Raw genomic sequence first — 18,617 nt, 5'->3', positions numbered from 1 at the left:
CGATCTGGAGCCGCTCATGAGTCTGGAGCTATTTTGCACCATGTCCAAGGTGGCTAGAAAACTAATCAACCTGCTCAACACTAATTATGCAATATTACCTTTTTTTATTAAAATAGGCAAGATAAAGCTAACAGCTCCAATCCCTTTTGACAGGGCAGAGGGAGAGAGAGGATCTGATTCACTCTTGACTATGCTCTGACTCCACTTCACTCACTCTCGTATCTTCTTCCTCCATCTTGAAGCTTTAGCATAGTTTTGGTGAACCACCACCTCAACCAATCCAGGGAAACAGAACCACCGTCCCGGCCAAAACCCTGCTTCTTATGCCCTCCAATCCCCATGCTACGACATGCCATTGCAGCACCGCGCCACCATCACCGCCACCTTACTACATCCATGGCCGCCGCAGCTCGCCGCCCTCCGCTTCTCCGCATTCCATTGCTGCTGCTGACACTGCTGCTAGGCATCCAGCTCGCCGCGGCGCTTAACCAGGACGGCGTGCAGCTCCTCTCCTTCAAGTCCTCCCTCCTCGCCGACCCGCTCGGCTCCCTCGCCGGCTGGGGCTACGCCGACGCCACGCCCTGCGCCTGGAACGGCGTCGTCTGCCTCGCCTTCCCCGCCACCGCCACGGCCGCGGATCAGATGAGGGTGGTCAGCGTCATCCTGCCCAACGCGCAGCTCGTCGGCCCCATCTCGCCGGAGCTGGGCCGGCTCGAGCACCTCCGACACCTCGACCTCTCCGGCAACGCGCTCAACGCCACCCTCCCCGTCGACCTGTTCCGCGCGCCGGAGCTCCGCATCCTCTCGCTCGCCAGCAACGGGCTCACGGGCCGGCTGCCGGAGGAGGTCGGCCTGCTGCGCAGCCTCCGCGCCCTCAACCTCGCCGGCAACGCGCTCTCCGGCCCCATACCGGCCAACCTCACCCTGCTCCCGAACCTCACCGCCGTCTCCCTCGCAAGCAACTACTTCTCCGGCGCGCTCCCCACCGGCGGGTTCCCGGCGCTGCAGGTGCTCGATGCCAGCGACAACCTGCTCAACGGCACGCTGCCGGCGGACTTCGGCGGGGCTGCGCTGCGGTTTATCAATCTCTCCTCCAACCGGATCGCCGGCGCCATACCCATCGAGATGGCGTCGCGCCTGCCGGCCAACGTCAGCATCGACCTGTCCAAAAACAACCTCACCGGCGCGATCCCCGCGGTGGCGCCGTTCGTGGGCCAGAGGGCGACGGCGTTCGCGGGCAACGACAAGCTGTGCGGGAGGCCACTCGATAGCCTCTGCTCAGATGCCTCCACCTCGGCCGTGGATCCCCCCAACGTGACGACGCCAAAGTCGCCACCAGCCCTTGCTGCGATACCCAATGATCCGACAGACCCAATGCCCGGCGGTGACGCTTCCGGAGGGCCGTCATCAGGAGGAGGACAAGGGAGGATGAAGCTGGCCACCATACTTGCCATTGCCGTGGGCGACGTGGCCGGCATCGCCATCCTGTTCGTGGTGTTCTGCTACGTGTACCAGGTGAGGAAGAGAAGGCAGCGGCAGGAGGTGGAGAAGCAGAGGATGGGAGCAACGGTGTTCAAGAAGCCGGAGCCACTGTCGGACGAGTCGCCGGACGCCGTCGGCCGGAGCCTGTCGTGCTGCCTACGGAAGAAGGCTGGAGACGACAGCGACTACACAGAGGACGAGCTCACGGACACGTCGGCCACCTTCGCGGCCAAGGAGGCGAACTACAACGCAGATAAGGAAGCGATGGCGGCCAAGAGGAAGGCGAAAGATGGGTCGTCGGTGCTGGTGACGGTGGACGGCGAGGCGGAGCTTGAGCTGGAGACGCTGCTCAAGGCCTCGGCATACATCCTCGGCGCGGCGGGCGACAGCATCGTGTACAAGGCGGTGCTGGCCGACGGCTCCGCGCTGGCGGTGCGCAGGATCGGCAGCGAGGACGCCGGCGTGAGGCGGTTCAGCGAGTTCGACGCCCAGATGCGCGCCATCGCCAAGCTCCGGCACGGCAACATCCTCCGGCTCCGCGGCTTCTACTGGGGCCCCGACGAGATGCTCCTCATCCACGACCTCGCCGCCAATGGCAGCCTCGCCAACGTCTCCATCAAGAGTAAGCACCCACAGGAAGTCTCCCATGCCGATATATACATAGGTGCACTTGCTGACGCGATCGATGGCTGCGCAGGGAAGGCGGGGTCATCGCCGATCAACCTCGGGTGGAGCGCGCGTCTGCGCATCGCGCGCGGCGTGGCAAGAGGCCTGGCGTACCTCCACGACAAGAAGTGCGTGCACGGCAACGTGCGGCCGAGCAACATCCTCCTGGACGCGGACATGGAGCCGCTGCTCGCCGACCTGGGCATCCACCGGCTGGTCCGCGGCGCGGGGGACAGTAGGCTCAAGCCGGCGGGGCGGTTCGGGAGTAAGCGATCGGCCAAGAGCCTCCCGGACCTGACGCCGCCACCACAAATGCCCGGGACGGCAGGGTCGGGGAGCCCGTTCGCCGGACCGTCCTCTCCCGCCGACGCGGCGGCGCACTACCAGGCACCGGAGGCGGCCAAGAACCCGGCGAAACCGAGCTCCAAGTGGGACGTGTACTCCTTCGGCATGGTGCTGCTGGAGCTGGTGGCCGGGCGCGCGCTGTCGACCGTGGAGCTGTACCAGTGGACGGGCGGGGAGGAGCAGGGGCAGCAGGCGTTCATGCTGGCCGACGCGGCGCTGCGGGGGGAGATGGAAGGGAGGGAGGAGACGCTGGCGAGCTGCCTGAGGCTCGGGTTCGCGTGCTGCGCCATGGCGCCCAACAAGAGGCCCGCCATGAAGGACGTGCTCCAGGCGATCGACAGGATACCTTCTCCTTCTTCCTCTTCCTCTGCGCAGTGACATCCTCGAATGTTTTGATCATTCCTTCTCTTCTGAGTTCTGCTCGTCGATTTCTCTCTTCCTGCTGCTTGTGCATTACTCTGCTCTACTAGTTTCTTGTTTGTACCATGATTTTTTCCCGATCCGATTTCTGAAAGGAATTGGGCGCGTACGTGTTTGTGCATGTCAGATGTTGATGGTCTATACCAAATAAGACAAACATACATATCTCACACCAACCTACAAAGCATTCATCTGTCATCATTCATCACCATCACCATCATCATCAAAGCGGTTTGCACGCGTCCTGGTCAATAGTGGTTTGATACATTCTTGGAATTTTCAGACCAAAAGCAACATATAACATCTGCAGGACCAATGCGTCCCTGTTCTCTCTACATACTGTACATCCTTGATTGTCTTTTAAGATGGATACATTCTTGATCACAAGCAGTCTCTGTCCAATATAAATTCCTGCATGGCCAAAACTCTGACCAAATGGTAATCACGACATTCCACACAACTGAACTGAACTAGTACTCCTTCCATTCATATTACTTGCCAATAGTATGGATGTACTTAAAACTAAAATATATCTACATATACCTATATTAGTGGCAACTAATATGAATCAGAGGGAGTTGTACATTTGTCTCTTATACTACCTGCGCATTCTGTTATACCCCTACTTTTTTCAACCAAGAAAATATATTAATATCACAAAAATAGCTCTGTAATAACAAAATTTCCTAAAAATATTACACACGCACACAACCCTACTATAGAAAAAAAAAGATATCGCTACCGCAAAAAAAAAGGAGTTGAAAAAAAAGATACCGCTACCGTGATCAAAAAAATTTAGCTGCAACACAAAACATCGCTAAGAAAGACACGGAGCCCGTGCTCTCAAAACAATGCCTTCAACAAGGCCATTACCAACACAACCAATTAAGATCAGACTTTGAATTTTTCACGTCGGGGCAAGTCCTCCTTGTGAAAGCAATGCCTTCAACAAGATCATTGTCAGACGCAACAAATTAAGGTCATACCTTGGATTTTTCACTCAAAAAGATAAGACTTTGTACTCCTCCTGTGCAGGCGCACGCGCTTGCTGGTGTCGTTGCTGCAAGTCAAGAAACACAAAGCAAAGTCCTTTTCGCCACAAAAACTCAGTCTAACACTACTAGAGCTCAGACGCCATAACATTCTCCACCACTGTCTTCTCGAAGGAAATCGAAAAAAGACATGTTCCACGATGGCAATAGATAGCGAAGTTTCGTGTCACGCCTTGTTGAAGTTGCACGGTAAGAAATATGGGTGCACACGATCGAATCATATTCGATACAATATTTTACAAGCATCATGCGCCCAACAAAGGTAGCCGGTGGAGCCTTCCAAAACTCGTCACCGACTGATCAATGTGGCACGACATCAACCATATATTGTTTTGGCGCAAGAAGAACCCAAGGACCACATCCTTTATTAGGAAGATCGGTAGGCCCCCACGCCACCGCCCGTCGGCTCCCAACAGCAAACCGGATATCTCAGCGGACACCACCACCCGCACCACTCGGAGATGAGGGGATGAGCCACACCGAGTCCCCCAAACCAAGCGTTGTGCCACCCTTGTAGCCAGAACGATTGCCAAGATCGGCAAAGAATTCCGGGACCACCGCCTCAGCATCCATCCCTCGCGGGACGAGCATCGTCGTTTAGAGCTACGGGCTACCGCGAAGGATCGGGCGGCGGCAGGGAGATACGGGGGAGGAGGGGTAGGGGGTTCGGGTTTCGCCCGAGCTCCCCCTAGGAGGGACACGGTTTCTCAACTGACTAATGCTCCCATTATACTCCTACTAACTACATTTCACATGTTCTTATACTCCTAGCCACATTTCATTATCAGGGCAGAGTTCTTTTGGCAGTACTTGTACCATTTAGAGAATACCAGCATCTACAGGTACAACACCCGTGATCCTTTGGGGCGACACAAACATAGATCGCAGACATATTCTATTTGTGCGCCAGAAAACTCCAAAAAGTGTTGGGACTTGAGGGAAGGATCATGGATGGGCGCCAACCACTCTGAGACAACAAAACTATACACATACACCCACTCCTCGCTGCAGGATGTACTGGTAGAACATTATCATAGTGCTACAATATACTGCGCACCTTGCTGGCTATGTGTTCTGTTCTGGAGCTCTTGGTTAAAATGAATCTAGCTGTTCACTCTGGATCTCGTTTAGGTTCCATGGCTGTCAGTGCGGTCAAGCAGCCGAAAAGTATACTGAACTGGCCACATGAAAAGCAAGATTTCATGAAAAATAATCTCATATAATACTACTTTCATATTGCAGAAAACAATGGTTAAAACGACCATATGAACATCAAAAGTCAAACCACACTTTCTTTTACAGATGGATTAGCAATTACTACCAGGCAAGTCCAGGTGAACTTTTGGGTAAGCAGAATGTTAGCAACGGCTATCTCCAGTCTTGCATCTTTTCGTTTTGAGTGAATTTCACATTTTCCCCTTTAGTTATGCAATACTAATTACCCCACCAAGTGAAATTTGTGAAGGTTACCCATTTTAAAAGTTTTGTGTCCTTGTTTAGGTGATAATCGGGGTCCAAAAATATCAATACGATAGTAAAGAGTGGGTCATATGGATTACAAAAGTTTGGACATAATCGTGCATGAGGCCCTCCGATAGTCACATATTTTGTCACTCCACCTCGACGTATCATGCCTATCCTATCTAACAATAACAAGTAAAATGCTAAATTGGATCTGAACCGTGTTTAAGGTCTCCTAGATGTGATATTTTGGTAGGCCATTCCACTAATTGTAAATGGGATAATATGTATCACAGATGCACAAGTACATGGCAAAAAGTGGAAATCACTCTTTCTTTTTTAAATAGTAGGCCGAGGCCATGCGCTAAATAAGCAAGGCTACATTGGTGGAGGATACAAGATTGCTCAACCAGATTACAACACAACAGTCAACATATCCAACGATAAATATAGGAGCACACAGGGCATCGGAAGTAAACCAGATCAATTGGAAGAGCCAAAAAGAAAGCATGGAGCTTCTGAGGAGAACTACGCCTGACGTGGGGCCTCCACATCAATACCCATGGTTTATGAACTTAGATTTTAGGGAAGAAGGTGTTCTTGCGAGTTCGCCGGCTGACAAGCAAAGAGAAGGCATGATTTGCCTAGGTTCAGGCTCTAGAGGGCAAAGCCTACTTCCTGCTTGTCTGTTGATTATTTGATGATGATGATTACAAGGTCACCATGATGGCTATGGTGTTCTCTCTCGAGCTAGATTGAATTCTACCCTCTTTCCCCGATCCCTCCTAGCCCTTATAAAGGAGGCTACGTCTCGGGTATCGTGTCCAGGTTGGTTACATGTATGCTCTAGGATTTCTTGATATGGGCTTGTCCTTGCTCGGCACGCCACGTCACGGGCCTTGAAGATTTGTAATCGCCAAATCATCTCGGGCTTCTTGATCCTTAGCATGTCATCAGGTGGACCTCCAGTTAGACTGCACCTGGTATGTTAATGGTGGGGAAGACAACGCCTTTAGGAAGGAAGTGGCACCAAAAGGTTCTATCAACGCCCGATCCGGGCGGATCTAGGGTTTTCACAAGAGCAATACGACAGATAGGGAGAAAGCTGCAACAACGTTTTCAAGAAGAAAGAGGAGCTCACGGGCGTCATCGCTGCCGGCCCCGAATACCCCGGGCAGGTTTTCACCCCGGCAAGAAGGTTGTTAAACAGAAGGCACGAGTTCCCAACTTTAAATTAATAAAACCTTTTACGGCTAGTACATAGATGCCGAAGAAGAGCTTACAAACCATCGACCAAACAAGCACACCATAAAAAACACTAAGAACAGCTTGCGATAGCCGAGGCCCTCATCCACAAGCAGCTACGGAATCTAAAGAAGCTAGCTGAAGAAGGATCCGTCAATCATGTCACCTGAGCAGCGGAAACCGCAACCTCATCTAGTCCATCGCCGAAGAAGGTTCCCTACCTCCTTGTCCCGGCTCTTAGGATGCCATCCCGTTGGCCAATGGCATCGCTCTCCCTGAGCCTGAATGAAAAATGCAGCCGAGACCCACTGCGGACCACCGTGCATGTCCAGACACTGCTAGCACACATCTTGAAGAGAGAGCCGCCCCATTTTCCACTCGCTCGCCTCCGAGAAGAAACTCCACGGGAAGGTGGAGAAGAAGTGGGTGTTGCCAACCTTGCAACACGGCCCACCGGACACCTGCACACCACCACAGACCGTCAGCGACCACATACCCCTCTATCTCGCCCAAAGCCGCGCCTTCCGCAAGGACAACGACACCACCGGCGCCGCCGTGGCCCAATCAAAGATTTGGCATTTCACCCTAGGAGGTAGGGGGAAGGGAGAGGAGAAAGACAAACCACGATGGCACCCCCAAGGAGGTAGACGGCTAGACGGCGCGAAGAGGCGGCGCTGCCGTCGAGACTGGCAAGCCGGTCTGGGATCTCCTGGTCATCGATACCCTAGCCAACACTCCAGCCAAATCGAGAACTGGACGCACCCGCCGTAGATCTAGAGGAGTGGGACTTGACTTGGAGAGGGAGGGGCAGGCGCTTCGGACCTGGGCTCGGCGACCACGAGGACCACCTAGCCGAGACTAGCACCCGTCGGCTCCGCGCCGCCCGCGCAACCACGAGGCCATCCCGCGAGCGGCGCTCACCGCCAAGCCGGTGTCGCCTCACCAGTCGAGGCCGCCGCGTCGAGTCCGGAGCCCCTTCCGTGGAAGCCGTTGGATAGATCACCCTCGCCTAAGGCCTAGCCAGGGGGTGGCCGTCGCCATGGTCATGGCCCCGGCGCGGAGATCCTCCACCTAGACACCGCGCGGGGGGCCAAGGGCTCAGAACCCCGCCACCCCCTTCACCGGCGCCGTGGGCTTAGCCTAGCGGCGTCTCTGGGGCCGACGAGGTGGAAGGAGGGGGAAAGGGGAGGCGCGTCTAGGGTTTCGCCCCCTTGGTCGTCTGGAGGAGGCGACCCGAGGAGAGCGAAGCGGTTCACCCCGGAAGAAGTCCATACCCAAATCCAAGAGTGACTAGTCTCCCATCTTCATTCCAAAGTTCTGAAAACTGAAAGAGCACAGATAATAAATTGGTATCAGACGGTTATAGGTGGTGATGAACAAGAGTCAGTGGGAAAGCAATCATGGTTGACATTTTTTTCCCAATGAAAAGCAAAATATGCTAGAGCCTAACGCTTTAAAAAAAATCTTTGTCAGGGTTTTAGTACTTTCAGCTGCTCGGCTAAGGCCTTTTTGTTCGGTGTGGTCAAGAGACTGTTGATTAGGCCGACTGACCCATTCATGATATCTCGGCACTTCCTTCGTGTACACAAAGCTAATAATTCTCGCAGCAAAGCTAACAATCCACCTAGCAGCTGCTACAATATACTGCGTACCTTGCTGGCTATGTGTAATTGTTTTGGAGCTCTTGGTTAAAAATGAAACTACCTGTTCCCTCTGGATCTATTTGGTTACAATGAAACTCCCTGGTTTACAAGATGAGATGAAAGTATCCTGAGTTCCTGACCTGGCCATATGAAAATAATGCTTTTAGAATTCATGAAAAATAATCTCATGACACTATGCGCCCCTTACTGTTTTCCTTTTTGTTGCAGAAAACAATGATTAAAGATGAATACGAAAAGACAAAGCCCACCTTTTTTACAGAAGGATTAGCAGTTACTAGCAGGCAAAGTTCAGGCGAACTTTGGGTAAGCAGAATTCCAGCAAGGGATATCTCCAGTCTTGCATCTTTATTCCTAAGTTCTGAAAACTGAAAGAGAGCAGATGAACAAGAGTCGGTGGGAAAGCAATCATGGTTGACATTTTTTGTTAAATGTAAATGGGAAATATTCCGACGGCCAAAGCTTTTCTCTTTGTCAGGGTTTAGTACTTTCAGCCGCTGGGCTCGAGGGCTTTTGTTCGGTGTGGTGAAGGGGATGTTGATTAGGACAACTGATCCATTGATGAAATCTTGGCGCTTATTCGTCTACACAAAGCAAATCCAGGCGGCAGCTGCTACGGGTGGGTCTGATCCTGTTATTTAGGGTGTACCATTTCAAGAACCCAACTTTGATCAATTTGACAGACAGCCAATCCAACACCGAATGTGTCCGGTGATAAAACATGATACTCCCAAAAAGATTAATATCCGATCAACAGCGAGGATTTGCGCTTTATCGTTTTTATAAACATCCATTAACCAATTCCCGACAAGATTAATAATGTTATTTGGGGTACAATATTAAAGCAGGCTATGTGAACTATGTGCCAAACCACTTTTGCTGAAGGGCATGAAATTAATAAACGCTGTATATCTCTTCTTGGTTGCTAAGTTATCTTTAATAATACTCCCTCCGTACCTATATAAAAGTGTGACACCTATTTTTAAACGGAGGGAGTAATAACTTTTCGATGTAAGAAACTTAGAAACACATAAAAATCTTCATTTTCAGAGGTACTTCCATTTTCCAAGGGACAGCGGGACCTCCATGAAGAATGTATCTACCTGATATAGAGACTCTGTTGATTGAATTGCCACGGTTTCCCAACAGATACGTTAATATAGCAGCTTTATCCAATTGTGTAATGTACTGAAGTTCAATTATGTCAGCACTGATTTCTTCTTTGGATAGTATCTGCAGCCTGAAGAGCATACATAACAATCTTGGAGAATGCAGTAATGTAACATATTTTTCCTTCCCTTTTCACAAATGAAAAAACAAACATCTTTCCTTCCCGTTCTATCTTAGCCTTTCAATTGGGACGCTGAAGATTTTTTTTTTGACATAATTCAGCACTTTATTGATCAAATAACATCAATACAAAGTTTGTCCCTGATAAACTCCGGGACAGATGACCGATAGATAACGCTACCAACAAGTTCTACTCTACGAGCTAAAGTATGTGCTGAATTATTACACAAACGATTAACATGGCGGAAAGAAACCCATGTTCTAGACGCGGCGAGGGTTTTGATATCCTCGACCACAACTCCCACCAGAGATCGATCCTTCATCTTGCAATTGATCCTCTGAATGACGGAGAGACAGTCCGAAACCAAGATGATCTTGTTCAGGCCTTCATCACGGGCGAGGGAGACTGCACATCTGATGGCTTGTGCTTCTGCGATTTCGGGCGACGTAACCTCATCGAGTATCTGGCTAGAAGCAGCCAGAAAATTACCAATGTGGTCCCTGATCACGACGCCGACCCCCATCCGAGCTGTGGACTTGAACAAAGCAGCGTCAACATTAATCACCACCGATCCATCCTGTTGCGGAATCCAAGCGGAGGCTAAGGGAGTATCACGCGTGCGGACTATCGATGGTTTGATCAAATGCTGCAAGATCATCTCAATATACGCTAGACTGTGAGGCGACTTCTATGGCTCCCCATTGCGTACAGCGTTCCGATGGTTCCACAGGTGCCATGCCGTCACAGCCAAAGTGACCGCCGCGCGGTCGTCCACCCTAGACAGGAAATCAAAGATCCAGACTTTGATGTTGGTGAATTCTTTCCTGCGTAGTTGGACTCTGAAAGTTGCTTTTACCTCCCGCCAAACCTGATAGGCATAGTGGCAAAACAACATTGCATGCTCCACGCGCTCCTCTCTGTTACAGAACACGCAGGCATCTGATGCTGGTATCTGACGGTGGCGGAGCTGGTGCCCAGTGGGCAGGCAGTTATGCGCCATCCTCCACAGCGTGATCAACATCTCCCCCGGGGCTTTTATTTTCCATAGTTTCTTCCACATGGCCACTTCGCCGTCAGCATGCGACGATAACCCATTCCCCGATGAATTTGAGCGGGACAGCAGGTGCTTCTCCTTCGCCGTATTATAGGCTGATTGCACCGTTTAACCGCCAAGTCGCGAGAAGGGCCATGACGGAAAATCATCACCCCCACGGCGGCTCAAGGGAATTTGCAAGATCTTGGACGCTACATCCTCGGCGAAGCAGCTGCGAACAAGCTCAGTATCCCATCCCCCAGTTTCCGTGTCAAGAAACCGTGGCATTTACAGGTAGAGGTAGAAGAACTGTCACCTGTGCCGGTGGTACTCCAGGTATCCAACTATCAGACAGAATCTTCATTGTACTTCCGTCGGCAATACCCCAGCGAATACTCTCCTGCACCACCAGTTCCTTCCCAAACAAAATGTTGCGCCATGTAAAAGACGAAGACCTCGGTCTCGGCGCTTCCCAGAAAGAGCAGTCAGGGAAGTACCGGCCCTTTAAGACCCGAGCACACAGAGACTAGGGTCAGACAGCAGACGCCAGGCTTGCCTTCCGAGCATGGCTTGGTTAAACAACACAAGGTCGCGGAAACCCATGCCACCACGAGCCTTCGAAGTCGAGAGCCACTCCCACGACCTCCAATGCATCTTCTTCTGGCCATCCTCAAAGCCCCACCAGAAGTCCGCAATTGCTTTACGAATCGAGGTGCAATTCGACACAGGGACCCTAAAGCAACTCATAATGTATGTGGGAATAGCCTGAATAATACTCTTGCCATGATCTCCTTGCCTTTTCTCGAGAGGGGGCGTCCCATAGAAATATTCATCCGTTTCCAGGTACGATCAAACAAGAAGCGGAAAGATCCAACAGGGGATGTACCTATATCAGTGGGCATACCCAAATAAATCTCTTGCAAGGCTCCATTAGAGATCCCTAGTTGGTTTTTGACAACATCCCTGACAGGATCGGCACAGTGTTTCCCAAAGAAAATCATGGACTTGCCATGATTAATCTTCTGGCCCGAGCCATCACAATATAGCTGCAAGGTTGACTGCAGGGACGTCACACTCCGAGAGTCACTCTTAGCAAAAAATATGCTATCATCCGCGAAGAGTAAATGTGAAATAGAGGGACCCTGCCTCCCATTCTTAATACCTTGCAACTCACCAGCCTCCTCCTTGCGGTGCAAAAGACAGGATAAACCTTCAGTACAGAGCAGGAATAGATAAGGGCTAATTGGATCCCCTTGTCTAATTCCTCGAGTGGGTATGACTGTCAGCTCACCATTGACCTTAACTGCATACCTGACCATTGTCACACATCTCATGACTGAATTGATCCAGGATTGATCAAAGCCCAGCTTCACTAAACAGCCATGCAAGTAGCTCCATTCGACTCGATCATAAGCCTTCATCATATCAATCTTCAGAGCAAAAAAAGGTTTATTTGATCTCTGCCTCCGAATTATGTGAAGACACTCATAAGCTATCAAAGCATTGTCAGTTATCAGCCTATCCGGCACAAAAGCACTCTGTTGCTCAGATATGACACACGGAAGGATCACCTTCAACCGATTAGCCATCACTTTGGATGCAATTTTATATAATACATTGCAAAGACTAATTGGACGAAAATTCTTAAGATTATCAGGATGTGATACCTTAGGAATAAGGACAATCACGGAGTCACAAAGGCCCTCCGGGACCGATTCTCCCGCCAAAAACCCACGCACTGCAGAACAAATTTCCTTCTTGAAGAAAGCCCAATGCGTTTGATAAAAAAGTGCCGGGAAGCCATCAGGCCCCGGAGCTTTTGTGGGATCCATTTGAAACAAGGCTTGCTCAATCTCTTCATCTGAATAGGGCTTGCAGAGGTCCCCGTTCATATCAACAGTTATCTTGCCAGGGATTGAGTCAAGGACCTCATCCATACGGTCGCATGGTTCAGAGCTGAAGAGAGACTGATAGAAAGACCCAACTCGTTGCTTGATCTCGGCAGTGTCAGTGCATTTGGATCCGTCTTCTCTCGACAAAGTCTTTATCTCGTTAGCATGCCGTCGCGCAGACGCACGTGCATGGAAAAACGCAGTGTTGCGATCTCCCTCCTTGAGCCACTCAACACGAGAACGCTGGCGCGCCATGAGTTCTTCACGTTCGAATAGCTCACAAAGCTCTTTTCCCACCATTTTCGCTTCATCATCAGTGTGCGACCAGGGAGCCAGACGCAGATATTTCAGCTATCTTTCTAAGCTTTCGAATTTTGCGCTGAACCGAGCCGAAAGTATCCCGGCTCCACTGGCCCAAAGAGGTGGCCACGCCATGAAGCATGGCCCAGGTAGCATGGAGAGACGTCGTCTATGTGGAGTGATCCGACCATGCCCGCTCCACCACTTCGGTATAGTCTGGCGATCGTCTCCATGCAGCCTCATATCGGAATCCTGTCTGCACCGGTCTCAGAACCTTAGGCTGATCAAAGCTGCCAAGGTTAATGGACAGATCGTAGTGATCCGAAGTTGTAATAATAACATTCTCCACCTGATAATCATTGAATAAATTGTTAGCCACCGCACGGTCCAACCGAACTCGAACATTCTTGTCCCTCTCCTGTCTGTTGGTCCATGTGAACTTGGGTCCAGAAAAACCCAGGTGGGACAAACCGCAGTCGTTCATGCACTCTTTGAAAAAGAGCATCTGAGCGTTTGGGACGCTGAAGCTAGAATCAGGCACTTCGGTAGAAATATACTCACTCCGTCTATAAATAAACGGTTTGAGATTTATATAAATTTTGATGTATCTAGATACTAAATAGCGTCTAGATACATCTAAATTGACAAATCGAAAACGTCTATTTATAGCGGGAGGGTGTATAAAAAACCGATTCACCCTAAAGTAGTTCATTTTCCCTGGCCTAGAGTTGGTTTTATTTCATCCAGCGGACCGACCCAAATCGATGACGCGAACACTCTGTTTCTGTCTGTTTAGGTCGGCGTCGGCCAGTGGATAGTTTGGTGGTACCTGTCTGGCTTGCTAGGACAGCAGGCACAACGGCACGACCCATTCGATCCGCGCTAGCTTTGTCTAGGCCCGATCAGTTGGCCATTGCCTTTTAAATAGTAATTTTACGAATAAGGCAATTCCAATTGTACAAAAGTAAATATTGTTTAAATAACAATAGTTTACAATCACACACCACATAGTTTTACAAATAAGATAACTCAAATTAAATATCGAGCTTGGCACTGAAGTAGTCATCATATGTCATCACGCCATCAAAAATATTAAAAAATAACTTTTTGGACATCTGATACCGGCGACGCAATGTATACGCGTCGTAAATCAGAATGGTATGGTGAAAATAGTCTCGCATAATGCCAGCGTGCCCACCCACTCCATCTTGGCCTTGCACTTCACCGACGATCCACCTCCGCGCTTCGGCAACAGAAAATAGGCGCGCACGCCATGCTTGTAGCGGCGAGCAAAAGTTCGGTCTCACCATGCGATTGAGTTATGCTTCTAGGGCTGAAGCCTCAAACAACTCTCTACTGGTTTCTATTCTTACGGTCTGGCCTGATTGGTCGACGACCACCTTATGAAAATCAATTCCTTTAATACGCCTTTACTTGAATGATGAAACAAACCATTCAATAATTGATGGATTGGGTCCTCATCTGACGATGATTAGATGACATTCTTGTAGAAAAACTCGATTGACTTGCTACTCAATAAGACAATGATATTTGATCACTTTAATGCTTATACCCACGCCAGTGCAATGAAAAAGAAGAAACTTGGACGCGATTTATACCTTGAACTTGCTCTAGCAACCGGACGAGCAGGTTGTGAGCGCACTACCGAGCGAGCCGACCAAGCTTGCATCCGCAAAAGATTTGCTGCGCTGCCCAATGGCGTGGAGGACAGTGTGCAGGCAACTCCCGCAACGCGTGAGGTCCGCGTCCTTCCTCGAAATGGGGAGGCTTCGACGACGCCGAGGGAGGCAACTGCCGGCTAGAAAAGTTTGTCGACGGCACTACTACAGGCCACTGAAAACTGCTGAGGCTAAAGGCAACCGAAAGCGCAGATGACGGTGCTGTCTAGGGGTGGCGGCGGAGAAGGAAGGCGGTTTGACCAAAGGGAGAACAAGGGAAGACGTCTACCCGGGTTGCCTACACACACTGGCAGAGAAATAAGAAATTAACACGAGGAGGGCTGGATCAAGCTGTGGGCTGGAGCGCGTAGCCCCTTCTAGCATACTTGGGCAAAGTGTAACAGCGAATCCTTCGCTTCATCATTTGGACTCCCTGATTATTGCTATGGAGCTGCACTGCCTGGACGCAGAGCGCACTGGTGATGGTGGTACGCCCAGCTTTGATGTCAACGAGCCTGGTGATGCAGAGGCTGCCATTACCCAGGTAGACCAGGCTGCCTGTGGCGGAGATCCCGTAGCCCTTATCGAAGCACTCCCATGGCCACGTCTCCTCCCACGCCTCGGTCACCACCGGCGGCCGGGCGTCCATGTCGCAGGCGCACAGGCACCGCCGGTCGGGGCAGAACCCCAGCAGCCGTCCCAGCTCCGGGACGTACACCGCCGCGCACCCTTCCACCGGCACCTCCCAGTCCCCCTCCTTCCGCCAGCTGCGCTGCGGCCCTGCCGTGTCCAGGGAGTAGGCGCCGAGCCCCCGCAAAGACAGCCACAGCCGCCGGCCCATGGTGAAGCAGGCCGTCACCAAGCACACAGGCTTGACGCCGATGAGGTCGGGGTTCACTCGCTGCACCTCCGGCGGCGGCTCCGGGAGGGCGCGCCACGCGACGGTAGGCTCCCGGGGGCTCATGGCCTCGAAATGTGGCCGCGCTCGCGCGTCCGAGCCCAAGTGCGGGTAGAGGCTGAGCGCGTAGATGTCGGCGCCGACGGGGAGGAGTAAAGCGCCGCACTTGAAGCCGCCGGTCGCGGGACCGGATTGGGCGGCCCTGGAATTGGTGTCGTAGGTGAAGGTGCGCTTCATGCCGAGACCGACGATGGTGGTGCCGGACACGGCGAAGGCGATATTCCCGCGGACAACTTCCGGCTCCTGGAATGAAGCGACGGGAGTGCCAGGGAGAGGCAGCACCTCCATCTCCGTCGGCGGCGGCGGCGGCACTGTGTGGTCGTCCGAGAAGAGATCCTTCAGGTTAACCTTGAACACAAGGTAACCGTCTGTCTCGTAATCCACGACGAAGAGCACGCGCTTGCGGTGGTGCTCTGCCGCCATCCGGTGCGCCGCCGCTGATCCACGCCGCCCGCGCCGCCGATAAGAATCGAATCGAATCGAGTGGAATTGGTGTGTGTTTGTGATGGATCTATAACCCCATCTCGATCTCCAAATAAATAGGTATAAATTAGGAAGGAATTGCACTAAGAATCACCCGCGGTCTCGGATTCCACCTTCCCCGATTTCACAGAGGGGAATCCCAAGTTTTCAAAATTGAAAGTCTTATCCCTAAATTGCTCCACGCGAAATGACTCGCCTACCCCTTTGTGTTTTACTATTACAGTATCTTCCTAGCCCTGGTCGGTAACTTCTTCGCGCCGTCTACCGTCTCCGTCACGGTTGTTCACTCGGGTATCTCACCAGTTTGTCCTCGGCAAGAATTTTTCCTTATCATTACAGTATCTTCATCATATGGTGGTGTACTAGCAAAAGCGCCCGGTGCACGGACAAATAAATATTCAAACACTCTTTTAAATTATCTGTGTTGATACTTCTCATTTTGGTCGACGTTGGTCACGTTTTCTCTTATTTATGATGAATATAATTGATTCTAAGAGTCCATCGTTGTACCGACTTGTAATACCGCACTTATAATGATGGCGACATCTAGTATCTATTCAATTGACTATGAGTGAAAAAAAAAAAGCACGGGCTCTCTAATGGGAAGCATGATAACCGGTCTCGCCACAGTGGCATCATCGACTGCTTCCCGATTCGGCTACAAAAAAGTGTTGCGCAATGGTGTTTGTCTTGATGGACACTTATCAAATCGAAGGACTGATGAAAGGATCGTATGCCGCACCTATAGGGGGGGGGGGGGGGGAATAGGTGCTAACCAATTTTTAGTTCTTTTTCAATTTAGGCTTGACACGAAAGGTAAATTCTCTAGATATGCAACTAAGTGAATTTACCTATATGACAAGGATATCAACTAAGTAAGGTATAGCTACGCAATAGTAGATAGAGTGGGATAGAGGTAACCGAGAGTGGAGCACGCGATGACACGGAGATGATTCCCGTAGTTCCCTTCCTTTGCAAGAAGGTACGTCTACGTTTGGAGGAGTGTGGTTGCTACGCAAGCCAAACCAACGACCACGAAGGCTTCACTCGGATCTCCTGTGAGCAACGCCACGAAGGCCTAGCCCACTTCCACTAAGGGATTTCCTCGAGGCGGAAACCGGGCCTTTACAAAGTTCTTGGGGCACACATCCACAACCAAATTGGAGGCTCCCAAATCTGTAACAATACAACAATCAACAACAACACATCAACAACAAATCAACTAGGTAACCAAATAGGAACACTAGCATGAGATCCCTCAAACAAGAGAGGGGGAAATGAAGAACGCTTCGGTGAGGATGTAGATCGGTGTCTTCTCCTTTGAATCTCCAAAGATCAAGAGCTTTGGTTGGGGGAGGAAGGAGATCTTGCAAATCTTGACTTTCTTGAGGTGGCTCTAATGGAGGTGGCTTGGCAGATTTCTTGTGTAATGATTGAGCAAGCAACCAAGGTAGAAGAAGGGGGTATTTATACCCCCTCTCAAAAATGAGCCGTTGCTGCTTCCGGGGGGCCGGATAATCCGGCCTAAGTAAGGGCCGGATAATCCGCCCCCCCGGATAATCCGGCCTTCGGAACAAAACCGTGACAAAATCCGGCCAAAAGTCCGGCCCTATGCCAGAGAAGCTTTTCTTCCAGTCCTTAGCCAAAATCGGGGGGGCCGGATATTTCCAAAATATCCGGCCCGGATAATCCGGCCCTGGTACAATACCGGGACATTATCCGGGCAAATGTCCGCCCCCATACTGCGCAGCATTTCCTCGAGGACTTAGCCAAAACCAGGGGGCCGGATATTTCAACAATATCCGGCCCGGATTATCCGGCCTGGCCAATCTTTTTCTGATGACTTTTGACAGACGATCAAATCCAACACACATGAGTAATTATCTATGTAATCCCTGTACCACTTAATCAAACATTAGTGTATCACATATATTGACATCAAACACACAAAACATAATGTGAGAGATGTTCTTTCAATCTCCCCCTTTTTGGTGTTTGATGACAATATACGGATTTGCCAAGGAATCACAATAGAGACAAGCATGATGGCAAGACATAGAGGCACTCCCCCTACATGTGTGCATATAAGTAATTTGCATTTGAATACAAATACACAACACATAGGAGTATGGTGCCTCAACACAAGAGATATCCAACATGAGCTCTAACAAAAGACATTGACACATATGAAGTTGAGATAGGAAGCAAGAAATCATACCCATGTGTAGATATATAATGCGGAGATATAGCATCACACACAATGTAATATCCTTGATCTCAACAAATAGAAATCCGAAAACCATAACAATGTCTCACACCACATAGCACATAGTTTTGAACGGCACACAAACAAACCAAATAGTTCAACTAAAGAGGGAACACAAGCAATATAAGAATGATAAACGCATATGCTTGTGCCCAAACCATGCAAATCCCCGAGAATCCTAATAGAACACTTCTCCCCTTTGGCATCGAGACGCCAAAAAGGGGACAAGCGCGATGCTACACGTCCCATGAGAATCACTCGGAGGCATCATCATCATCGGACTCGTATGCCTCTTCCTCTTCTTCCTCATCAGTGTCAGGTGCATCCGGAGAGCGGCGAGAGGTGTTGGACCTTTGAAGGCAATCATCAAGATCACTCCATGG

At 50.6% G+C, this 18,617-nt stretch overlaps 1 protein-coding gene across 1 annotated transcript; it reads left to right on the top strand.

Moving 5' to 3' along the window:
• Nucleotides 1-396: 396 nt before the first annotated feature.
• LOC124656512 (probable LRR receptor-like serine/threonine-protein kinase At4g37250) lies at nt 397-3,037 on the top strand. Its single transcript, XM_047195239.1, has 2 exons — nt 397-2,104; nt 2,180-3,037. Exons 1-2 carry the CDS (start codon nt 397-399, stop codon nt 2,869-2,871), a joined length of 2,400 nt encoding a protein of 799 aa, XP_047051195.1. The 3' UTR covers nt 2,872-3,037.
• Nucleotides 3,038-18,617: the final 15,580 nt, after the last annotated feature.

The sequence above is a fragment of the Lolium rigidum genome, chromosome 5 (genome assembly GCF_022539505.1).
Source record: "Lolium rigidum isolate FL_2022 chromosome 5, APGP_CSIRO_Lrig_0.1, whole genome shotgun sequence".
NCBI classification, from domain to species: Eukaryota; Viridiplantae; Streptophyta; class Magnoliopsida; order Poales; family Poaceae; genus Lolium; species Lolium rigidum.
The sequence above is the reverse complement of the archived record's forward strand: the minus strand, read 5'-3'. Positions and strand labels throughout refer to the sequence as shown.